The 26811-nt window shown below is 40.4% G+C and overlaps 1 protein-coding gene across 1 annotated transcript; it reads left to right on the top strand.

The window, feature by feature from the left end:
- Positions 1-1415: 1415 nt before the first annotated feature.
- On the top strand, positions 1416-26811 carry LOC141904441 (short transient receptor potential channel 7-like). The gene is made up of 15 exons (XM_074793029.1): positions 1416-1450; positions 5415-5508; positions 8709-9359; positions 15884-16060; positions 17648-17815; positions 18720-18981; positions 19413-19694; positions 20271-20455; positions 21006-21127; positions 21212-21294; positions 21574-21770; positions 22499-22705; positions 23276-23399; positions 23801-23941; positions 24675-26811. The coding sequence occupies exons 1-15, from the start codon at positions 1416-1418 to the stop codon at positions 25169-25171; spliced, it is 3225 nt and encodes a 1074-aa protein (XP_074649130.1). The 3' UTR covers positions 25172-26811.

Here is a 26811-nt window from a genome sequence, read left to right as displayed (position 1 = left end):
CCACCACTCCCATACACCAAAACGATAAACAAATCGCTATTGCTGTTTTCTCGAACCCCCGCGTGCACGATGTACATCTCTTTTCATTTGTTTCGGAATGAGTGCCTATATTTTTGCATGTTCCATAAACGTTAGAAATTTGAAATTCCAGTCTCCGGTTTTTCGTGTGTTCAGAAACCTGCATCTTTTAAGAACATAAAGAAAGCTGTTTTCTAAGCGTCGTCGTCGCCGCAACCGTGCATGCGCTGGTCTCAAATACGTGAACGCGTAAAATAGAAAATATAGAAAAGATAGGAAATTTCCACTTATATTTGTTTTTATTGTTATATGCTTGTTTTCAAACTTTTTTTGTATTGCTAGATATTCCTTATATATCAAAATCTGTTTTATAGTCACGTGAGCTTGAGGGTCTTTGATACAAACAAGCGACCATTCGAATGCATCAACTACGCTCTTTCCATTACGGCGATTGGATAAAACTATATTGTTCGTAGCATACGTTCGGTATTTGAATTATGCAGGCAGTTTTGGGTCAAAACTCGATTCAATGTTTTATATTTGAAAGTGAATGTCAATGAACTCAGAGTTGTAACTCAAACGAAATCAGTCCTGATGAAATAAATCCAATGCTTGCGATTGATTCTGATCGTGAAAAGGTCTAGTTGTTGCTATAAATGAATTTTCTTCCGGCATTTTTAAACTAATTCTTTTAGAATATGTATATTGTTTACTAATCTTTTATACGTATTTTTACGAAGCATTTACTCATTTTTTATCGACGATTATTTCGTATTTTTCAACGCACTGAAATACGTCAAATCGCATTTTTTGCTTTCTTATATCGTTCAGACTATCACGGAAAATCTCGTGGTTAATTATACAGAATAACTAACGTTGATGAACGTGCGTTCGAAAGGCTGGCGAAATACTTCGTGTGTTCGTCTTGTAGTTGGGTAATTTTCCAAAGAGAAATGACACTATTTCAGGCACCATTAAACGGCTAGACATTCGAAAATGGTATTTTTCAAAAGAAAAATCCCAGGCTTGGGGAAAAATTAGCAGACGAATGAAATCCGTCTGACTGATTGGCGGTTTTTCCAAACTGAAAATGTGTGAGTGCTGTGATCGATGGCGGTATATATCGTCGAATCGCGTAGTGACATTTCGTTAGATCGAGAACTATTCGCAAACTAATTACTCACCGTCGCTGTATCCGCGAAGATATTGATAGCTGAAAAACGATCTCGACTCGACTCGTCGTTAGAAAAAAAAGCGATTTTTCGCGAGATAAGTGTTCATTCGTTTTAACGATAAGCGCGTCGCGCTTAACGGAAATCTATAATACACAACGCGCGTATTTCTAACGGTCATCAAAAGCGGTTATTAAAAAAAAACATCGTTTCTATCCCGTTAAAATGTATCATAAGAATCTTCCGTTCACTCAGAATAGGTAATGGGATTAAAACCAATTTTATACAAATTTGGAAAATTAGAAAAAGAATAGTAGAAGAGCTCTCTAGAAATTGCTACCATCTGTATCCGTAATATTTGCCTATCAATTTCAAATGTCCTATATATATGGGCCTTATTGTATGTATGAGATATCAGGAAGATTTAATGGTCGTGTAAGGCTTATTGGTAAGATATATCGAGCCGTCAACCGATGATGGCACCGTGGAGTGTTTTCAAGGAGGGTCGGTTTTTTTTTACGTAAATCACTCAAGACCACCATTCAGCAGTTATATCCGATATGAAATTATCGACATCTTGCCAGCTTGCGGATAACTATCGAATATCCGATACAGCGTGAAATATTAACTTCACTCGAGTGGATTTTGATTTTATCCGAAAATTGAAATGTTGCCATGATCGGTGTAAATAAATTAGTTTCGCAGCGAAGGCCTCTCGCTCCCGCGCGCTCTCTTTCTCTATCTATCTCTCTCTCCCGCTCTCTCTCTCTCTCTCTCTCTACTCGGAGGTCGTCGACCAATCCAATTTGCGTGCGATGCTATATTGAACCTTTTATCCTGATATCACTCATATCAAATATCCCGGCGTCGTCGCTCAACGGAATCACCTTTTTCCGCATTTCAACGCGTTTAAACGCATTAGAACCGCGGGGACATGCCAGATAATGAAATTAACCAATTACGATGAGGCGAGTTTTAAGAAGACGAGGCCCTCGGTACCGAGTTCGCGACCTAGTAAACTTTACTTACAGGGGAAAAATAGTTCACCCCGAAGACGTGCAGAGTCTCATTCGTAGGGGCGTAGGCCTAAATCCCCGATATCCCGGCCTGCTCTTGGAATCACTCAGTTAGCCCCCAAAATAGCGTCATATGTGGTATATCAGGTTTGACTGTATAGGGACAACGATACTAACAATCTTCGAGCGTTTATTCATTTATTCTACGATGCCACGCGATATTGCGTTCCCTGGGGCTTAAAACGGGGTACAGGTAACTTCGTAGCGATGTTAACTTCCCCAATTCGACGAATCATCGAATCGAAGGTGATATTTCACATATTCACATATTCTGAAATCTGTTCGAATACGATCTCGCTTCACTACGTTCTCGACTGAAGCAGGGTGGGCGCGAGGGGCTCGATTACTAATTCGTTCTGACTCATTTTCCGGGATGAAGCGACGATGTGGTACGCCGGTAGCGAAAGCTCGTATCTTCACTTCTTAATCAGTTAACTTACGCAGTGCTACCTGTTCCAACGTTTACTGATTAGACGCCAGGTTTTACACGCTCTCTCTACGACCTTTTTATTCTGATTGCGACTGAAATGCCACGTGGTTTTATGGCAAAATCCTCCTGTCGTCGTAGGTCTGAAAATTCGTTTAATCTACCTTCGAATCTGATTTCTGGTAATATATGGAAAATCACGATTGGCAAAGTAGAAAATGGCTAAACTGTGCCGCCATCCACGAGCCATAAATTCCGACAACAATAAATTAAGTCGGGATTGAACCCGAAATCGTCATTGTGCTTTGTGGCCATCATTACATCAGTTCATCGCAACTACGGAGATATAACAGCTGGAGCACTCAATCGGGTAAATGGAATTTAAGAAATTTAATTCGTTTCCAGCATTCACAAATATGAAACCGGGATAATATGTTCGGACAGATTACGATAGATATACGTTATGCGAGAAGTACAATGATATAGTTTGATAGCGGCCGCAGCAGTAGCGGCGGACGGCACAGTCAGTCGACTCCTCGCCACAGCGCGTAGCGAACCACCCGAGTTTCACGCTGAAATGAAACGTTTTGCAAATGTTTATTCGCGGGGAAATTCTGTTTATTCTGACTAAACTGAAAACGTCTTGTTTTTGTGTATTGTGCGGTCTTTTCGCGGCGAGATTTCTCGTATTAACTGCCGCGTGTACAACGACCGGTATCAAACTGATCTCGTCACTCAGGACCCAGTTCCACAGTTCCGAGTTAAAACATTGAAAAATAACTGTCTTAACTCAGGTTAACTCTAACTCACAACTGTGGAGCTGGATCCAGAAGTTTTCTCTCAGTTTTCTATGTCTAGCATATACAATAATTCGTTGTGATATATTTACGTGTAATTATCTTCAAGGTTTCTTTCCTTTGCTTTGAAGTCAATAAGGTTTCGTTGTTTTGCCAAAACTGTTTGATTATGCCATCATGAATTCAACGCGTGTTTAAGGCAGGTTTCGATTCGTCTCTACTGATTCCGGATTACTCGTTCGTTACGACCAACATCGCGCTCAACCTATTCCGGAATACCAAAGTCTGTAAACCTGATAGAAGCGGCCGGTAGAGAGTTTGTATGCCAAGAATTCAATAAAAGAGTGAAAGACTTAATTAACAAGTATATTTGAGACATAGTAAAAAAGCCAAGGCCATCATTTTGATTTAACAGTTAATTTCTACGGCGACGGTAAGTTTCGGCTGACGTGTCACACCCGAAGAAGACTTGCGTGACGCAGTCGAAATATTTCATCGCTGTCAACATAAACTGTTAAAATCAAAATGTTGGCCTTGACATTTTTGCCATTTCCAGAATTGATATTCCTTTCAGATTTTACGCTCATCGCAAACGAATTCTATGACTGTAAATCTATTTAATTCATACTGTTCTGTTTACTTTGGACTGTGAACCTCGGGTTCGAGTGATTCAATAGGGCACCGGCACACACCAGCTAGCGTAATAATACACTCAGTAATATACGTAGTGAAAATTAGTTCATTTTCGATGAACTTTGAACTGGAATTTAAGGCTCCCAAATTGAAAATGTTGTCAAACAAGTCATCAGATGACAGGTTGATTTCCCTATGAGTGTATGGTGTAGTTTTACTGGAAATTGATATACCACTGAGAAAAGTTGATTCGAATATAATTGAAATGTAGAAGAAATTAAAGCGCTGTAACCGAGTAACCACTAACGAACCTAGAGGATCCTCGCCTGCCATAGGCGGAATCTTCGATTGCCGCAGTGCGGGTACCCCATTCTGATGCGGCAGGGGATGTCTATTGAAATCCGTGGTATACTAATCCCTTAATACAAATATGGAAATTTGATGGATTTATCAAATTCGCGAGAAGCATTTCGAATAGATTGCAAATGAAATTGTATTCCCATTAGACCCACTAATCTGTACATATTGCAATATACATTCGCAACTTAAAAGGACAATTTTCATGAGAACGGCTTGAGAAGAATTACTTTAATTTCATATATTCAAAGCAAATTCGGTAATCCATGGATCTATCGACATTTGTAAGATGACATTTATGAAAATTAATCGCGTTTAATTATGAAATTCACAAGGAGGCAGGCAACTGGCGTCCGGAAACGGGAGCAAATCGACAGGCGCGATAGGAACGGATATTCACTGGTATTAGGCACCGATGATGCAAGGACGTATTAATCATATTTTCGGTGGCGTGTTGTCCTGTGTTTTCGATGCTAGGATGGGTTCAAAGACAAATCACCCCCGAGCGCGTAATAATCTTCGTTTAATTGATTGGTTTTCATTGCGGTATGACTCTATTTAATCGCATTACGCGCAGATGTTTGAAGTCGGTCGATAGTAAACCGGTCGCTCTCTCTCCCGCGCAGGTATCTCGTCCTATTCCTCGTGTTCGCCGCTGATTACCAGTAAAATCCTCGGCGCCTCTCGGTAAATATAACGACATCTCGCTCGACGAATCTGCCCAACCCCCGAACTAATCTTTATCGCCGTTGTGTTGGTATTAAAGATTTTCTCGAACTCCGGCGACGCGGCGAATATTTTAAAATCCATTTATTGGCATTTTCGTATAGAATTTTAAAAATAAACAACTCGTTAATTTCATTGATCTGCTCGATTGACTGCGTCACGACGCGAAGTATGAGTTATAACGTTTTTCACTGTTTGTATTTTGTAGGTTTGTACAAGGGTCGCAGTACAGTATGAGCGACCTCAGGAAAACACCGCCTTCGTCACGTGGGTGTCTCTTCACTAACTTTGAAGATGTACAGGTGAGCACTTCCGCTTCCGTTACAGTTTATTCGTAGGCAATTTGCGTAATGTTTTCGAGCAAACGTATGTAGTACCGGAAAATGAAAATGGTGGCCTTTTGAACCGCATTAGGGTGTGGTCTCTAGGTTTTAGAGTCCAGAGGGTCCAGAAGTTTATGCGCATGGTAATAACTATATATTAATAATAATATTGTTTATTCACGAATTGAATGACAATAGGAGGTAGGATGAGTCAATCATACAAATTGTTGTAAAATCGGTTGGGTAGGTTCAGGGTCAGTCTTTGAATAATGATTAAGTATGCCATCTGGGGCTAATTCCGTAATAATTAAGTACCGGAGTGGTCTTGAATCTTATGACTGCATGGTCTTAAATTTCTAGATCGACTTCAGAACTAACTCGGTCTTAAACTGGTCTTGAGTCTAAGCCATGACCATAGAACCTACCCCTGGTCTCATTGGTCGTATTCGCCGAGCTACGCCGAGCTACACCGCCATCTTGATTAGTCGTAAATTCAAAACCAGAAAATATTGGAACCCATAATATACGTAGCGAATCGGAAAAGAGATCACTCAAATTTCCGAACGCAGAAATATTACTATTTCGCATGTATAACCGTGCTGTTTGATTGCCACTCAGAGCCTTCGTTCTAAAGTAATTTCCTTTTCGCATTAAGTTGATTTTTTGAGTTAAAAAAAACCCAAATCGTTATTTTTTCCAGTGTCGTTAACTCTCGATATTCGCCGTACGAAATTCACCTCGTAAAATCAATCGGGGTTGTATGTTAACTCCGAGTTTCGATCCGCCGCGGTGGAACGCCTCTGGGTTAGATGTTAGAGACGGTCCCTCAGGACGACCGGGCTAATCAATGACATTTGTTGATTAAAGGCGCAAGAAAATGAGGTTTTTTCCCTTGATGTTGGCGGCGACAATCTGATTTCACCTAATGGGATTCACTCCGAACTAGAAAAAAAAAGAGTTTTGCCGCTTTTTGTTCCGGCGCTACAATTAGTATCCGATGCTGGACAAATGGAATGCGTATTAAATGCGGTATAAAGCCGTGCGTATAGGTCGACTTGCGACGTGACGCGCGATCGGTTGGAATGGTCGCAAATGGTCGGTTGGATCGCCTACGACGCGATTGTCATTAACATAGCCGATTACGATTGGGAAAACCGTTGTCTTCAAGAGCTTCTGACCAAATTACCAGATGCTCGAACCATAAGTTGCCCTATTGAAACTGATAGATATCGCCATATCGAGCGAAACCATAGAATTTGTCAAAAATCTAATTTGGCTGACGAATTTCATTTTTTTAGTTAATATAATGTCCCTTTTTCAAAACGTGAGAAGCAAATTCACACCTTAATACTTTTGGTGAAAATCACTGAAAATAACCGAAACATAATATTTTCTGCTCGGGAGAACAAACTTTGCTCAATCTGATGATATTTCATCAAAAAAGGTGTCAAATCATTAAGCTGTCATTCCGCTTTATTGTAATCTTTGTGCTTCGGTGCAATGTTCATTTTAAACTTGTGGAGTAATAAACAAAACTGAAAATGAGCTGCAGTCCTGACTCAGGCTAGTCGCGCTGTGTGTCGCGCAGTGTTGACCTATGCGCCCATTTTGCGACCGCAGTTGCAACCAATCGTATCGCGTAAGACCGACCTACGCCCAACTTATAAGCTAGATGATAACTGTGATTTCGGCATATTGAATTCGGCTCGATGAGAATGTCCACTCGTGGCTTCGAATGCGACCAAGTCAATTAAGTCGAAATCCTGAAATAAACGTTATAGTTAAAGTCGTTTATTTTTTGACTCAAGGACGATTCAATATTAAAGTGAAGAAAGGATAAACATAACATATTTGTTACTACATGTAACAATTCCTACTTGTATGGTTTTGATATCATTTATCCTGTATTTTGATTGTAACAAATTATTCTTATATGAGATATGAATGTAAAAAACTTACTGAGTATGCCAGCCAATTTTTTGCTTGTTTTACCCATCGGCCATATCAAATATGTGGACGGGATAAATGAAAATTAAAACCTTCACATTATAAGCTACAAAATGAAAACTCTCGAGACGAAACCATACCCGACTAAATTATCACCGATTCAGTATTTTCCTTATCAGTTTGAAATGGCCAGTTGCGGATAAACGCAGTCGGTATAGCGACGAATATAAGTCTTTGTTCAATTTCACGGTACACAGAACGCGACCGGTGCAGAGTATACCGAGGAAATGATACTGGCACGTCGTAATAGAAAAGTGTAAATATGAATAAAACGCAAGTTACAGTTCGATTAATAAAACAACGCGGAGTTTTCTTTAATTGGCGATAGTTTTAGTAATTAAATATTGGGCCACACACTCACGAGCGCCTTTCGCTATATCGACAATAAAATCATAGAAAGGATATATAGAAAGGAACATAGCCCATGAAGAAAACATCAGAAGAAAGTTTCATCGGTTTAAGGTCACCTTAAACCGATGAAACTTTCTTCTGATATTTTCTTCATAGGTGGTTTAGTGATGGTTCTAGTTTTCGGGCATCGTTCAAATGACGTTTCGGGTGTAAACTAGATTATTGAAATATTCATACGTAGGCTATAGTTTACCCGCATTTAACGACTCGATGAATGTTTTCAAACATTCCGCCTTCTATTTTGTTCTGTAACTATATGAAAACAGTATGAAATTACAGCTCGCATGAGGCCGTGTGACGTCAAAGCTCGACCTACGTACCAGTTTTCACTGAACTCGTGGCAAATTACAAAAAGTTTGCAGTTAAACGAGTTTTCGTTACAAGAATCTCAAACATATTATTCTTCATAAAACAAAAAGCCGAAATAAAACGAAAAAACGATAAGAGAATCTGACGTTACGACTCAAATCTATAAGCCATTTTCACCAAAATACCTCATAGAATTGTTTCAGACATTTTGGCTTTTTACTTTATTGATATCAGGCGTCACTTTACTATGATGTCACTTGACTATGGAAACCAGAAACCGTTTCCTTAGTCGCTAGTGTTAAAGCTCATTCTTTGATAAGCTCCTTAAAATGTGAAAATTCTTCCTTTTCATTAACATAAGTGCTACCACCACCAGACTGCCACTAATACAGATTCCCGTCTCGAAAGTGCAGATTAAGATGTTAGTACTTCTTTTTCTTTGTTTTCAACAGCTTACAGATGAAGAGAGGGTGTACCTCAATGCTGCGGCCCTCGGCGACGCCGGAGTCGTCCGTCAATCGCTGGAGGAGAGCGAAAGTGGGCTTAACGTCAATTGCGTGGATTACATGGGTCGAAATGCGCTCCACCTGGCGGTCGACTGCGAAGATATGGAAATTATCGAATTGTTGCTCGATAAGTTGAATTTCGACTGCATCGAGGAAGCTTTGCTCCACGCGATCAGTAAAGGATGTACAAAAATCGTCAAAGTGATCACCGAACACCCGTCCTACATTGCTGGGGAGGATAAGTTCAAAAAGGTCGGCGTGAAGGATGCGTTTTTCCGCACGGAGGAAAAGAGCCAATTTTCACCCGACATTACGCCACTGATCCTAGCAGCGCATTATAACAATCATGAGATCGTTCAAATGTTTCTATCCCGAAGTCACACGATCGAAAAACCGCACGTTATTTCCTGTGACTGTACCGATTGCGTGACCAAACAGAACTACGATTCGCTGAAGCGATCGCGATCTCGTCTGAACGCGTACCGGGCGCTGGCTAGCCCGGCGTACATGGCCCTGTCCAGCCCAGATCCGATCATGACCACCTTCGGTTTGCGGCAGGAAATGATGAAATTGTCTGAGGTAGAAAAAGAGTTCAAGGTAAGATAGACCAGGAGCCCAGGGTTTTGGGGGTAGCTGGGGAGGTTACCAATCGGTAGATGCACCAAAACACCGGGGCCGGTTTTGTAGACTGTGGTTTTATCTTTAACCCGAGGGCTAACTCAATTGAAAATGAGTTGAGTAATACCAGTCTAGAAACAAAACACTGGGTTATTCGTAGTAAAGATTGATTATTAGTGAAATTTGAACTTGGCTTCCAAATCCGAAAATTATCAAAGGAGTCATCGAATAGATTCCCTTTCTCTCGCAGTGTATTGTATTGATTTCACTGAAAAATGATTTACAAATAAGAAAAGTTGACTCCAATTGAATCCAATTGAAAGGTTGAAGAAATTGAAGCGCGGTTACCCAGTGCCACTAGCGATCCTGGCGGAGTGTCACCGTATACTCACTTCTCTCAGTAGCCTTGCCGGTATCCAAAATTCATCGAAAGCAATATTCAACAACTAGGCATATTTCTAGTCATATATTGGATCGAAACACCAGATATGAGAGGATCCGACAATAATAAGGAAAAAAAAACAGTCCGAAAATGTAAATGAAGCTAGTAGTTTATATAGTCATCTTACGTTGAACAAACTACTAGCGAGATATGACATTCTAGTAAGAAAAAACAGCAATAAGCTAAGCGCACCCAGTATCGAAATATTAACAACAAAAAAATAACTTTCAATCCCAAACTTTGCATAACTTGATGAGGTATAATTGTTACATAACATTTCAATTATCAAACCCATTAGATGACGATGTAACCTCGACCATACCAGGGAATAGAAATCGACATCGTAAGGAAATGGGAAGCTTATGGCAGGTTTCGATTGGTCCCTACCGATCCTGGAATTTACTTCTGGCGCGTTCGTTTAGACGAGAATACGCTCTATCCATTCTTCCCCTGGAGTAATCAGACTGATAACTCCAAGCTCTACCTTTAGTCGGAGATAGCGCATCCTACCTCGGCAAGGATTCGAACCTGATGGCATTGCTACAATCGGCCACGGCACAAACCCCTGCCACAGTAGACCGGGTGCGAACGTACGTGCGCAGCTTTTGCCGCATGAAAACTTGCGGCACCAATCAGATTGCTCGTTGCATAATCGCTGAGGTAAATTTCACGGAAAAACTATAAATGGGAAAACTCGAGCTAAATAAAACGGGATTTCTCATTGGAGTAATGACATCATCTAAGCTGCGCGTGTAGCCGTGCACTCGGTCTAGTGTGGCAGGGTTTCGTACCGTGGCAATCTCGATGCCGTCAGGTTCGAATCCCTGCCGGGGGAGGATGTAGATAGCTAAATCTGTAAACCCGATAGAAGCGGCCGGGTTGTAAACCGTTTTAACCGTTCAATCGAAACCTGCCCTAGTTTTCACCGCGGTATTTGATGAAACGATCTTTATAGCTTTCAATTTAGATACCTCCACACAGTCAACAAAACGATATCAACCGCTGTAATGTTTTACCGTGTATTAAATCTCGCTTGTTTAAAATAAGACATCGTTCAGCTGCTGCCGTGGAGAGGGTTATTTCATAATATCGATACTCACCGAGCGAATGCGGTAATCACCTACGAGTTATTCGGTATTTTTAATGGCATCATTAAAAGAACTGATTGATTGTAATGCACGCGTGTACTGAACGTAATTTGATTAAACTCATGAATGTAATTATCTTCCGTTCGATCCGCTATCAACACACCCGTAAGACTTACCAGACCGACAGAGTTCCCGCCACTATACGGCTGCAGAAGGACGCTTCAACAACAGCAAATCGTACTTATGAATAGCTGATTATTGCTTATGTTTCAAATCAATACTGATTTTCTATATATAATGTTTAACTGTAGCTTGTTAAAGGACGTTTATTCCTGTAGGAGCCACCAATAGAGATCGAGTCTATCGGCGCTCTTTCGTCCAATCGAGCCTACATAAAATCGAAGGTCTAGTTTTTCTCAGATCTTTCAAACCTCGAAGCCCCAAACAAATTATTAGTAACAGGTTCGAGGTTTTTTGTTCCCCTCAACCCCTGAACGTTACTCGGGGTGTAACAGGTTTATGGTTTCTAGTTCCCCTCAACCTGTAACACCACTCACGGTATAGCGGGTTCGTGGTTTCTAGTTCTCCTCAACCCCTGAACACCACTCAGGGTATGACAGGTTCATGGCGTCCGATGAGAGGCCGAGAAGAACCTACGAATGCGGAGAAGCTATTGCTGACACCAGGATTCGATCCCATAAACCCCTTGATCGACGAGACCACGCAAAAGGCCTACTCTTACGAAGATTTTCAGATCCCCGGACGGTCGTCATTTTGGTGGAATCAGTTCATAAGCCTCTATTCCCTTTTTCCAAATCCAATCCTATTCGGTATGACGGGAGATGGCGCGCAATTATAATACGAAAGTGCATTCGAGTGACTTGCATAATATCACGGTTAACCACGTCTTTACTCCATTTCAAGCGCGGTTATTTGAATATTCAATAAAAATAACGCACGCTATCATCAGATACGAGTTGATCACGATGTTAAGAATAATCACAGCCCGCCGGCCGTGAACCATTCAGTTCGACTTTTGTTTAACAACAATAAAAATGTCATTTCGCGTATAGGGCCAGTTGTTATCACTATGTGTTTTATGTCGGTATTGGCACGCCATGACATATTACGCCGTTCGCGACGCGTCATAACATCAAATTTTCTGACGTGATCAAGACGGATGTCCAATTTCCTTGCATCATCGACATCGCTGATGCTATTTACATCTAACAGCCGAAATATTCTGCAGATTAGTGAAATGCGCTTAGGTTTATATACACGTATTGTATGGTTATGAATATGATGAGTTAGAGACTGAACTAAAGCCTCGCCTCCCTGGTGGATGAAAAGGGTGACCATTGACGAAACACTCTTCTGTTCTGTAATGATAATATAAGATCCCACGATTCCAAAATGAGTCCAATATTTTTCATTGAGGTAAAATTAATATTCCTATTCGATGTACCTAAAAATGTCATAATCCTTATTTCTGGGGCCGGTGTTATATAGACTGGTATCAACTTCACCCCGGGGTTAACTCTATACTGATAATGAATTGAGTTAACACCCGGGTTAAAGTTAATGCCAGTCTATAAAACCGGCTCTTGAAGATTATTTTAGAACGCATTTCAAACGCTTAGTAAGCCATCAGCTCTAGGAAACGTTTCGGACTCTTTTGTTGTCGGATTTTACTCTTTATTATGAAGCCCCTTGATAAAGAAGTCACTTCAATGGAGAATCACGTCTGCGAAGAGGAACCAATATCGCTACGTCACGTGATTGCAAGAATACACAATAGCGCCATAACACCCCTCCCCCAACCACAGCACACATCATCCCTCAATCAATCAAACAACCACGAATACGGAAATTCGATATCCGTTTCGGTCATCGTCGCAATATTGAGAAACTTCAGTAAACAATCTCGGCGCAACTGTAATGGCGGGCCCTGAAAACTGTAAGCTGGTCGTACAATAGATCAGATCTCAGTAACACGAAGAGTTCTGCTGTTGATATGCAAAATGATCAGAATACGTGAACTAAATCATCAGTTTTCGAAAGGCAGATGCTCCATTGTAGCATAAGCTTATACCAGTGAAGGATTTGTTACATGGGGGGGGGGATCCAGGTGCAGACTTTGACAGGAGGACAGAGATATGAAAAGGGCAAATATACTGAATTTGAAAAGGGCAAGTTAACTATGCACGCAGCCAATCGGGAGCCTGGAAAATTTTAAAGTTTTAGTCCGTTTTCATGCAATTTCTGTTCACTTGAGGGTCATTGCAATTTCTGTTCACTTTTGAAGGTCATTGCAATTTCTGTTCACTTGAGGGTCATTGCAATTTCTGTTCACTTTTGAAGGTCATTGCAATTTCTGTTCACTTGAGGGTCGTTGATATTTCTGTTTACTTGAGGGTCATTGCAATTTCTATTCACTTGAGGGTCATTGCAATTTCTGTTCACTTGAGGGTCATTGCAATTTCTATTCACTTGAGGGTCATTGCAATTTCTGTTCACTTGAGGGTCGTTTAAGAGAATATGAGCTGAACATTGCGCTGCGGGCGGCTTTTTTTAGTCGCATGTGGAATTAGTGCCCTGAAAAATATTGCAATTATATTTTCAAAAGGGCATCGGAAAATTACGACAGGAACATGTGCTCCTAGTGCTCCCATTCCTATCCGCCACCGCGTTAGGGTGTTTTTAAGAATAGCGCACGCACCTAACATGCTACGTGGCACGTATGGCATTCACGATTAGATTGTCGCAGAATCTCATCATTCGACGACGGCGGCGGCCTTCGGCTGTGCGTTACATTTTTCATTAATCCTGTATACCTCGAATGGAAGTAAGAGAAGACGCGGTTATTATTCGCAGATCACGACTGAAGGTCGGTTCGTATATCGGAACACGTAGAAATCCTCGGGCGTAAAAGCATATTTTTGTTATGCCGGTAATTGGCCATATAACGCATACGACGACTGTGACTTTTGTGTCAGAATCTATTACGATTTGTTTATATACGCAAACTTAAGTGGCCTGCCGCTCTCGGCTAGTTCTAGTCGAGCCTTCGTGCGCATATTTTCACGACGATACTCGGTTATAAGTAGTTCTTTGTGCGTCTATATTCCTCTTGAATTTCTGTATTCATATCGTTTTTACGATTATCATAATTCAAAATGGTCAGAAGTTTTGTTATCGCTCAAATCTAGAAGAGTAGTTTATAGTAGTTCCATCTCCGCTCACTGAGTATCCCGAGTATCAGAAGAGACGCAGGGGCCGAGTGGTCTAAGCCGCCGGTCACTGGTCTCGTCAATCCAGGGTTTATGGGTGCAAACCCTGGTGGCGACAGAGTTTCTTGGTCGATTGTTCTTCTCTGGTCTCTCCCCCATTGGGAAAAAGAAACATAGAACCCACTTATAATGCCCTGTGTGGCGCTAAGCGGGTTGAGGGTGAAAAAACGGAGTATCCCCTCCCCCGATACAGTTGTTTCTCCGTTGACTTAAGCCGATTAGCCTGGTGTAGCTCGGTATCATATACCTCAGTAGCGTAAGGTCGTTTAAAAACTTCAAGTAAGTAAAGTCAACCCTCAAAGCACCGTCGTAATTTTGCTGTACATTCTCATGAGTTGGAGACCTTTGTTAGTCAAATCTACCACCGCAGTCGACTCATCACCGAGCCACGTAACGCATCCGTTGCCCCGTCAAATCTGCGATCTTGACCGCTATAAAGAGCACGATTACATCTTCGACACGAATGGTAATCTCCATCGAGATGTCATCAAATATCACTATCGCGGTAATCATCGACGGGTGACATTTTGAATATTAGATGTGGCTCCTCTTGCGATCAGTGTAGATGTTCGCGGTATTATCCTTATTAGACATGTCTGTTGACCGCAGCGTGAGAACATTATCCCCCCGTTGAATATTAATACATGTACTGAAAACCACGTCGTGTTTCATCGACATACGAATAATGAAAGACGATCACCCGACACCCGCTTAGATAGTGCTGTATAGAAGTGATCATGGCGATCACTCGAAACCAGTTTCCGTACAGCTGTTATAGGGTGGATCGTGGCGATCACCCGAAATCCATTTGGATACTGCTGTATAGAGGTGATCACGGCGATCACGGACGAAATCGGTTTCCGTACGGCTGTATAGAGGGGTCGCGGCGATCACAAACGATCACCCTTTAATGCCGTAGCCATCTGATGACAAAAAGTCAAAAACATTTCATTTTCAAACTGTTTACTTGAATTTTAGGCTCCCGAATCCAAATACTGCATCGTCAATCACGAATGCCACTGTTCGCATCTCTATCGCGTCTACGATTTCAAACGCGATGAATAGTAAAAGATGCGGCTTAATTTCGTGTTTGATGTTTGATATTTAAAAGGTACACGAAAATAAACGAGAATGCTTTTTGAAGATTAGTTTACGCTTGGTAATCCGCGGATTAATTAGATCATACGTCTTTTTGCGATTCGAAAGTTCGAATATATTTCCTAATCAGGTTCCGCTCGAAACGTATGTTCGTGTATGAACAAGCTTATAGCATTTCCCCATTGGACATAAGGTTTTTTTCAGTATGACGAGAAAGTAGTCTCTTTAGACGAAGATTGACCGACATTTTAGACAATTAAGAAATTTCATTTCCAGTTTTTCAAACAGTCTAAACTTACGACGACTTATAATTAGCCCATCTCCAATGGGTTTATTTTAACCGAGGTCTATGTATATCACTATGTCTTTTATATTATAGAAAATCATAACTTCCTCCTTCCTTTCTATAGAGTATTATATTAATGTTAACATTATAATGTTGGTTAAAATGTATAACTGTTCATAACATGACTATTACGTATTGTATTTAACTTGTATGAAAGTACTCTATGAATGAAATATTGCAGCAAAAAATTACGATTACAATTACATTTACAATTACAATTACTTCTTTTTCTTTTTCAGAAAGAGTATTTAACTTTGGTGGAGGAGTGTATGAACTTCGCCTGCGAAATGATGGACCTATGTCGCGGTACTCAGGAGGTCGAAGCCGTTCTCAGCGAGAGCAACATCGACGGCAATGGCAAACGCCGTGATCCGCTCGGTCGGTTAAAAATGGCAATACGATATGAAGAGAAAAAGGTATAGCGTGTCAATATTGGACGTGTAAACAAACATTGATTTATTACCGTGCGCTGGTCGTGTTGATTATAAGAAAGTGATGACTTATGTCACCAGCTGTATCGCCTGTGGCCAGTGTGCTTCTAACGGCGCAACAAGATCCAGCATCTTCGTTGACCGTTCGCGATACGGGTACTATTCGTGAATACGGTCCCTGGCCAGTAGAAAAAAGGGCGTATTTTGATACGCAGAATTTCATAGAAAGAAAACATGTAGCTTAACTAATGCTGTATTGGTTTCCATAGACAAGTGGCTGTATAATGTCAATAAGTTGATAAACCCACAGTAAGAAGAAAAATCTAGGGGCCACTTTCATAGACTGGTGTTATCTTAAACCCTGGGGCTAACTCAATTCATTTCCATTTGAGTTAACCCCGGGTTAAAGACAATACCAGTCCATATAACCGGCCACAGGAGATAGATTGACGTTTCAACTTAATTTACTATGTGCTATTTCCAAATGAGTATATAATTTTAAAAATGGCTCGCAGAATCGAGTTGTTTCTTTGGGTTTATCAACTTACTGCTGTATTACTATAAATATGCCGAATAACTGACTCGTGGTTTCAACAGAATGAAAAGGGGCTAGAAAAATTTGATATTCATGAGCGGTTTTCGGCTAGCTTTTCCTTGCTAACTGAAAACGACGAAAACAATCTGGAGCCGAGATAGAAAATCTTTCCTGCTGCCGAAAAATATACCAAAAGCGTTGCCGTTTATTTAACCTTGTACTCGAGTAATAATTAATATATACAGGCCCTGAAAACAAGACAAAATGACTTCTCACGTCTGTTGACTGAATGACGATGAATTTGCTATCCGGCGAGGGAGATGTTTTTCCGGTGCTCTACATCGGCTAGTTTGCCAAACGTGACGGTTTTAGATGCGCCGATGAAGAGATCTGATCTCGCCGTCTGCGAAATCAGATTTATAACCACCATTCCCGAGTCCCTATGTCAATCTCGAGACTCCTGGATGATATCTGTACTACATCCCGCTATTCGTCTGATATGATCCCGTGTATTGTTGGAAAACAAAGCACTGGCTTTTATAATGCGGTATTGGGGTGGAGAAAAATTGCGTTGGGCCAAGGAGCAAATTCTCAGTTACGAGTCACATATAGAAGGCCAGGTCCGTATTGCACTTTCTTGAGGGCCAGTTACATTTCAAGAAAAATGGCACTTTTTCACCGTGAAAAGGGAAAAAGAAAATATGAAGTGCCCGGGTACCTAAATAAACCATTTGAGAATGGATTAATTTTCATTTTTCAAAAAATGAAATGCAAAAATTGTATCCAAAATGTTTTGACACTGACTTTGAAGGGCACTTATTTGAAAATCTTAGGGAGTTCGCTCGCTACCCCCGAACCCCCACTCGGCACGGACCTTGTAGAAGGGACCAATGAAAATCTAAATCCTTATAGTATTGTAAAGATCTTGATAAAACGTCTTTTGACAACTTCATTCGATTTGAATCTTCGTTCTGACATGTATGACTGCCACACGCACATAGTTTTACCTGAATCGTTAAATTGTCTTTTATTTTCAGTTCGTAGCTCATCCAAATTGTCAGCAGCACTTAACCAACATATGGTACGGTCCCGAGATGGCTTTTCTACAATCTGCGAATCTATTAAAGAAAATCAGTTTTTTCTTCGTTTTTGTCCCAATTGTACCATTTCTGTGCCTCGCCTATCTGTTTGCCCCGAATTCCAAGGTAAGACGTTATATCAATCGGTTTGTCGTGGATTTAATACTAGGGATTACCGGGGCCCGTTCAGTTAAGTAGATATTTCGTCATACCATATGCTGAAATACGGGACGCCCACGTCAATACCGGAATTCAAAATCAGAAATAAGAATCGGATCGATTGGATTAAAGTTTCGGATGGAAGTTTATTCGAAATGTGAAACCAGCTCGTTTTTATGGATGGTTTAGCTCTGAGTCTTACAACCGTTTATGAGTTGTAATTAAGCTTATTTCAACTAACTCGTTTCAAACTCACAAGACAAAGAATCTGGTTTATTTCAGGCCAGCGTTAAACATACGAAAAGAAGAATATCAATGTTTCTGTTATATTAGTTTAATAGCGATGGATGATGGGATCATCATATATAGCGTAATCTGGTATATCGTATGCCAGGGGCGGAGCACAAGGAGCAGTTGCTGCCGTCGCAGTTTTTTCGTGCCCTTTTGAAAATATAATGGAGGGGGAAATATTTTTAGGGCACTTTTTCCACCCATCAGACAGCAGTCCGCGGCACAATGAGAATCTTGATATTCTCTTAAATGCCTAGAAAATGTATGAAAATGGACTGACGTTTCAGATTCTTCCCGACCCTTGTTATGGCTGAATGGATACTGAACTTGCCCCTTTTCAGTACATAGGGCATTTCCCTTGCCATCTCTCTGTGCTCCTGTCAAAGTCTGTTGGCCCCTGGATCCGCCCATGTATGCCTCACACTGCTGGAAATACACCGGATTCTTTGCCTCCTTATATTCAATATTGCTTGCGGATCGATCTTTGGTCGTTTTGAAGATCGGGCAAAGCTGCTTAATTCAAACAACGAATTTATACGGACAATCATTGATTCGATGTTACTGTTGTTGTATTTTGTAGCTGGGTTCTTGGATGCGATGTCCCGTCACTAAATTCATTACGCATACTATATCACACCTGTGTTTCTTGGTGCTTCTCGCCGCCGCCACGTTCCGACTCGAGGAGAAATACTTCCCGATCACGACCACCATGGACTTTCATTCGGAACGGTACGGCCATTTGTCTCAGCGAGAAAAAACCGAAAGCCTCATGAAAGAAACTCTCCGCCCGGCAAGCACACTGATCACACATGTACAAATATGCATTATGTTCTGGATACTAGGTAAATATCCATTCCTTTCGATTACTCACCAGAAATGACAAAATGAGCGAGTTCCCCCGTCAGTTCCACAGTTGAGATCAGTTCGTCGATTTCCAATTTCAAAATCAAACCTCCTGTTTCAGTCCCGGCAGGTATTGTGCATTTGGAAAGGACGCACAATCAAGTTAAAACAATCAAGTAAATAAATCAGATGGACAATCATTCCTTATTTAATAAGACGAAACTACACGAAACCAAAAGATATTTGTTTTTGCTGTACGTGGTTTGGATTTTGATTTCCCTAGTCCTATTGGATTGTCAAATCCTCACGACGAGACCACGGCCTTTGAAGTGTTGTCTGCACACAGCAAGCAGCCAGCAGGACTCGAACCCGCTGAGAAAAGACATAAGTTGTTTTTTTTTAATGGACAGAATTTTATTTCTCGTTTCAGGTTTATTATGGAGTGAATGCAAGCAAATATACAGTTCCGGTGTCCGTGATTATGTATATGACTATTACAACTTCATGGATTTTACGATACTCAGTTTATATCTGGCCTCATACGCCATGAGGTTCATCGTCGACCATTGGGTAAAAGAGGCCGACCATCATTTCAACGCCACCTCTCGGGCAAGGGAAGCACTACTGAATATGAACTATACGTACTTCAATAACTTGCTCATAGGGATACGATCGCCGGTAAACGCCGATATGAACTATTTTATGGAAGCCTGTAAGTACATATCATTGAGTCATTGAAATTAAGCATTTGTCTTTATCTTTTGGGTTGGATTTGTTGATACGTTGTTTACAACCACGAAACCTCATAATATATTTTGTTAATATGTTTGTTAATTCAGACTAAGGCTCTAAGTCCTGCTCAATGGTAGACACATTTGTAACCTTATCTTGATTAACGCAAGCTGAATTTCGCACTGTTAGTCCAAAAGTGGTCTTTGATTGTTAGATTGTCTATAAAACTATGATCGTCTTAAACCGAAGCCTTGGCCCTGCAACCGGCTTCTGAGTTTAAGTTTTAACGGGTTTATTCCACAGTGCTAGGCTTAATTCAAATCGGGAGTTAGAATAGTTCACTTCAAACTCAAAACTGTGGAAACGAGTGTTTTATCACCCTAGCTGATTGAAATCAAACGCGCACTTTTATCATGAATCTAGTTAACCAAGAAAGAATTTTCCCCTTATTGACAAGCCTAAAGTCGGCGCAAATTCTTTAAAAAGAGAAAGCAAGCAGATTATGGGTATGCCGACGAGCAATTTATTTACGGAAGGTTATCCAATATATTTTCAGCACGGTTTACGTGGAAAGCGAACGATCCTGAGATCATATCGGATATACTGTTTGCTGTGGCTAATGTATTTAGTTTCGCTAGGACGACTTACCTCATGCCAGCTTTTGAAGTCCTGGGACCATTGCAAATATCATTTGCCCGCATGATAGGCGATATAACTCGTTTTATGGTTCTTTTTATACTAGTAAGTAAAATACGCGAGAACTCACCCGCCAGGTGTTTTTAGTGAGCTTCAAATCGGCGTCTTCTCCCTCATTATACGAAGCTTTCAATGCTAATAACACTGTCAAATATGAAAAGAATTCCGTCACTGGAACGTAATATACTACGAGGTTGTATACGTGTTATGAGTTTGGTGCATAGCTAAGGGCATTTATACGTTTTAAGTGAATTTTACGAATTTCATTAACACGTACTAGGAGTTGTTGACGACTGTGATAAACTATGAAAGGCTTATCGTAGCCTTTTTTTTAGATATATTCTTTTGGAATCCGCGGTCTTTGCCCTATGGAGACACCAATAACGGGTCAGGGATTTTGTTTATCACGTTCTTCTAACCAAAAGTCAACCCGGAACTCATTCGATCGGTTCAATTTGAACACAATTTATTCGAATTGTAGAGGGAATCGACTAGCTGCTAGCGATACCTACCGGATTCTCACAGAATCTTCGCTTGCCACAGCAGTTTCGCCGGTATAACATTGATAATGACACTGTCGTTTTTCGTGTTGTAGGTTTTATTTGCGTTTATGGTCGGTCTACACAACCTTTATTGGTATTACGGCACTCAGGAAATCAGGGTAAATGTCGACGATGGTACTAAGTCCATGATCCCAGCGTCCGAGGCATTTGAGGGGTAATTTTGCACGTGCGATTATATAAAAAAACGTCTAAATTCGAAAAAACCGTATGATTCATTTACTTGTGCTGATGATTTTAGGTTGAAACACACTTTGTATAGTCTGTTCTGGTCGATGTTTGGTCAAGTACCGATCAGTAGTATACCAGTGAGACATCCACAAGGTAAAACTTAATTAAACACCGCAACAGTTTCCAATTTCAGATTTAACTTTGTTAAATCGTTATACTAGTTTTTCAAAACAAAATTCTCATTCATCGTAGCTTTATTGGACGTTTTGATTGAACTCGCTTACGATGGAAAATCGCTGTGAGTTCGATTAGCTTTTATTAAAAAAGCTTAATTGTTAAGGGACTTCACCGTTGCAATCTTTAATTCCTCCATTAGATGTTTAATGAAGTTGTTTTGAAGAAAATGCCATGCCGATTTTACTATTTCTATAGCGCGACACGGGGTAAATGAATCATCTCAGGACCAAGTAGAGCCGAAGTACAATGACGGAATGCCGGACACGTTAAGCAGCACGTATATAGTAGAGGCAGTAGGCATGTTTCTGTTCGCTATTTACCATGTAATCATTACTATCGTTCTGGTGAACATGCTAATAGCTATGATGAGCCACTCATTTGAAGATATTCAGGTGAGTTTCACGTGGGAATTCATTTTATCCCAGTGAAATACTGGGAAATGTGTGATTAGTGACCCCGGCACGTCTCAAATCCGCAAGTAGTTTCGGTCTGGACAAGCAGCTGTTGGATTGAAGCGTGCTCCCAGGTAGATAGTGGATGGTTGCAGGTCGTTGTTCCCTTCCTCGTGTCCGAAGGTCGGCCACTCATTGGTACAGACATTATAGTTAATAGAACAAACATGTTCATAATAGTAATAATGTATATGGTCTGCGTGTAAATAAGAGTAATTCAGAAACGACCAAAAAGACTTTTACAAGTCCCAATCTGCCACAATTTAGCCACACTCATATTATCCGCGAAATCCTTCACTTATTTGCATAAATAATTGGTACAGAGATAACAAATAACAAAACATGCTAGTAGTTACGTAATACATAGTTAGCGTAACAATAACTTGGAAGGCTCAGCGGCCGATTGGTTTAAGCCATCCATCAGCATTTCTCACGACAATTTCGCATTAATGGTTTTGAAAATTAGAGTTTCTCGGTCGAAAGTTCTTCTCTCTCCCCTAAATCGGTTAAAAGATTCTTGAACCTGCTTATGCTGCTCCAAGTGCATGGCGCCCAGTAGAGGGTTGAGGGATGAAAATGGTCAGCCACTGAGCACACATTCTGCTATGGTGTCTCACGCGCACTCATTTTAATGAAAATGGTTTCTCCTCTTTCTATCTGTTCTTCAGGGCGATTGCGACGTCGAATGGAAATTTGCTCGTACGAAACTGTGGATGAATTACATCGAAGATGGCAGCACTTTACCGGCCCCATTTAATATGGTACCAACCCCAAAATCGTGTCGTTACGCTTATATATTCATACGACGTTTTTGCAGTCCTTCCGTTGACAATCTGTTAGAACACGATAAAGCTCGAAATCAGACGTTCATACGAGTAAGTTTACTAAAATAGTTTCTGTTCACGAAGTGAATTCGTCTAAACTTCATCGAAATATAGTTGATATTCTATTTGGAACGGCAACTTCTTCAAGTCGTCAATGATTTTGACGGTAGCATGGCTTTACATGGATTGAAAAACCTACCAACCTAGGTATCAAACGTCATGAACCAGGCCACGAATATAGAAGACATTAAATATCTCTTAGTTATTAAATTGTTCGCCAAAACAAGTGTAATGCTTACAAAGTCATTCCTTTGATTGCCATATAACCCCCTCGCGAACAGGTGCCGTACCTTTACCAATAGATAATGTCAACGATACATAAAGAGCATAATATGTTGTGGTTTTGGTTGAGTTGTGCCCAGAAATAAAAATGTTTCCCATAATGTTAATCAAAAGAATGAAGATGGTAGATAGAAAAGCCGGGCAGATTAACATCATTCTTATAGTTTTCTTGTTTAATATTCATTATCTTAGTAACTTATCTTCACATATCGGCTGGCTGAATTCTGTATCATAAGAGCGAGTAAATATAAGTGTTCTTTATTTGTATTTTTGACACAGAGAAGAAGGGAAAATGTTTGTAAAACGATGGACATAGAAGCGTTGGATACGTCGTATTCGGACATCATGCAGCGTCTCGTGCGCAGATATCTATTCAAATTAGAACGAGAACAAGATGGCGACGGTAACTAATCGTAGTTATATGTCATAACATATCCAACAACTGATGCGGATAGTACTTTTGAAGTACGAACTTTCGCTACTAGTGTATAGCAGTTTCACCAGAGCACTTTGTCATCTGATGAAACTACTATGAACTAGTAATGAAAGCTCGTGCTTCAGATAAACTAGTTAACCTATAACGTGCTATCCGGCTCGTTGTATTTGTTCTACACCAGGTTAACACGGCTCCTCTGCGAATCTTCTCATCATGACGTATCCGTAAGATTAGTCAGTTTCGATCGCAGAAATTTGTCTCATCGATGGCTTGAGCCTCATCGAGCTCGCTCACGCGGTGTTACTGCTTTTCAAGATACGACTTTTGTAGATTCAAGATGTTGAATGGATGAGGTTTTTTTCTGGCAGGTATAACGGAAAGGGTGAAAGACGGTATAAATATCCGCGCTGAAGACGTAGTCGAGGCTCAGGAATACCCGGCAGGACCCGGTCCATCGACTATATACGAGGAAGATGAAGAGGATTTCAGAGATTTGAGAAAAATCCCAGGTATCGATACGCGTACTATATTACACTGTGATATTTAAATAGCCACTTGCACTGAACCGCCAATATAGTTTTCGACATTTTTATTCATCAGTGCTCCATGTACATGCTTGATTAACTATGTCATCAAATAAAACACAACCGTTGTTGCTCTTAGTCTTCGACCTTTGGAAGTTTGATTTTGAAAGATATTTATTCATAAGGATGTCGTTCAATGTCTCGTGCCTGACAAATTCAATTTTTCTCGTTGTGGAATGTTTTGTACCAAAAACGTTGATGAAAGATCGATATTGCTATTGGTAATGTTATTGATATTGATATTGATAATGATATTGATATTAATATCAGTATATGTAATGCTATCGATATTGATTGTGATATTGATATTGGTGTCGATATTGATATTGCCATTGATATTGGTATTAATATTGGTGTTGATAATTATATTGGTATTGGTAAGAATATTGATGTTTGTATTAATATTGGTGTTGATAATAATATTGGTATTGATATTGGTGTTGATAACGATATTGGTATTGATAATAATATTGGTATTGATATCGGTGTTGATAATGATAATGCTATTGATATTGGTATTGATATTGGTGTTGATAATGATATTGGTATTGGTAAGGATATTGATGTTGGTTGGTATTGGTGTTGATAATGATATTGGTATCGGTAATGATATTGATGTGGGTATTGATGTTGATATTGATATTGTTTGTTTTTTCAGACGCCGATGCGGACGAGAAAGATCGACGACCACCCGGTTTTCTGACCCCGGATGCGGGATCTCAGGGTTTGGGCGGAGGATTCACTCGTAAACCGTCCACTCGTCGTTCTACCGTACATCGTCGACGGTCGTCGTTGAACGGGCAACAACCGTCGGTACAAGTCCTGTCCATACCGCAGTTGGACGCCATACAGCGCACTCAAAAACTACTCGATGTCAGGTTGCAACACTTGCAGTCGACCTCAGACGCAGCCGGTGTCCAGGCGGCCAATCAGAAAGTGCAAAACGACTTGGAACACATCCACACATTGTTATCGGAGAATCAGAAAGCCATGTACAGCATAGTGAAAGCGGTGTCTACGATTCAAGAGGAGATACACGGCCTCGTTTATAACCTGGGTCAATGGTTCTCGGCGCAGAACGAGTTGTCCACGCATAACAGACACGAGGACGCGTCGAATAAACTAAACGATAGAATATCAGATTCTAGGCTTTGAAAAGATGATTATCATTTTGACGTATACACGATGTTTGCAGCAGTAGTTCTAGTAAATCGTGTTTGCAAAATGCATTTCAGTTTTGATTCTCGATCATATACATTTTTTCTAATGGCTTCGCATTTCAATTTTGAATTTTACTTACAAATCACGACGAAGCGCGTAGCTGTGAAGTGTTATAATCATAATTCAAACTGAACCGAGACGATAATTGCTAGAAATCCACGTGTATCATATACAAATTCATCATCTTCACGCATCAGAATTGTCAATAAGATTATGCAAATATCGAATATGAATTAACCAAACATTGTATAAATGTACATTAATGTATAAGTTTTCAGAAACTATGCATCTATGTGATACTTCGTCTGTATGATATTGTAAATGCGTTGGTTTTCCTGGCCGTCGGTCGGCGTTGCTGTTGTTTTTGTTTTTATACCGCGAATACAGGGGAATCGACGTCGTCTAGGATATGAATACCATTTTTGAAACATCTCTTCTGCGGATAGAGGCGTAGCCCATTGCCGGCACAACTCAGCTACCATTCAGCACAACTGAGCCGCTATGTAGCAGCACAGAAACGCAGTCCACTTGTATACTTTTCGTTGAGGTGATGAGTGTGAATAAATTTCTAATTTCTCAGTTTGCTTACATTCAACATTGGAAGTGATTATGTATAACACCTGATATCGGCATTTTCAGCATATATCCTTCGGTCCCATCATAATTGATATAATTTCTGAGAAAAAGGTGCTTATATAAACGATAAAACATCGCCTCTCATGGACCTCGATTGCCACGGTAACGTTACAGGCGGCGCCACTATCCACGGGGATGTTTATCATATAATAATCGGTGTTGTACGATATGTTCTTCGCTTAGATCTTGTCTAGAAACTGGTTGAAGGGATTTTGCTCAAAACGGGTTTTTGTTGCTGGCTTCCAATTTTATGGATATCTTCGCCAAACCTTGGATGAACATTTCTTCTTAAAATTCCCGACATTTAAAAGTACTACTGTAAAGTACTACTATACATATACACTTTGTCAAATATCGAAAATCTGTAAACTAAACTGTATTTTCCAAATAAATGGCTATCGGAATCGTGGAGAGGAATAATGAGTAGAGAAGATACACAATATCCGCGTAAGATGGATGACGAGAGAAACTCTACAAAGATTCAGTAAACACTGTTAGCCATAATCAGGCGTACATCATCAGTACGCCTGATGATGGCTAATAGTGTTTAGCCGAAACGTTGCTCGAAATAAATCTCTTCAATTCAAGAATTTTTCATCGTTAACTGTATCATTGTGGGATTTCTCTCGTCAAGAGGAATAATGTTGAAACGATGAAAGTGATGCGTACGATGTGTTAGGCATATTCATTATTTTATATTTAAATGGGCGTAGGTCGACGCTCTCCACGCAAGTCTGAGACAATGTCGGCTGCGACCGCCGGAGAGAGTTGCAAGACTGTGAACATGTGCGACTCGCTGCGACTGTAGTCGCAAGTCTGACTTACGCCCGACTTTGCATAAAGCATTCTCGTTGTTGTAGTTATTGTGGTTATTTCATTGTGAATCTGTGATGGGGATTCCTTTCCTTTCCTAAAAATCTAATTACAAACTCTTTGTT

Source organism: Tubulanus polymorphus, chromosome 4 (assembly GCF_964204645.1).
Source record: "Tubulanus polymorphus chromosome 4, tnTubPoly1.2, whole genome shotgun sequence".
Taxonomy (NCBI): domain Eukaryota; kingdom Metazoa; phylum Nemertea; class Palaeonemertea; order Tubulaniformes; family Tubulanidae; genus Tubulanus; species Tubulanus polymorphus.
The sequence above is the reverse complement of the archived record's forward strand: the minus strand, read 5'-3'. Positions and strand labels throughout refer to the sequence as shown.

Excerpts from the sequence above, each read along its gene's own strand:
- LOC141904441 (XM_074793029.1), top strand. The coding sequence starts at position 1,416 with ATGTATCATAAGAATCTTCCGTTCACTCAGAATAG. Across the intron at positions 1,451-5,414 it reads CTTCCGTTCACTCAGAATAG|GTTTGTACAAGGGTCGCAGT; the intron begins GTAATGGGATTA and ends TGTATTTTGTAG. Across the intron at positions 17,816-18,719 it reads TGTTTGCCCCGAATTCCAAG|CTGGGTTCTTGGATGCGATG; the intron begins GTAAGACGTTAT and ends TGTATTTTGTAG.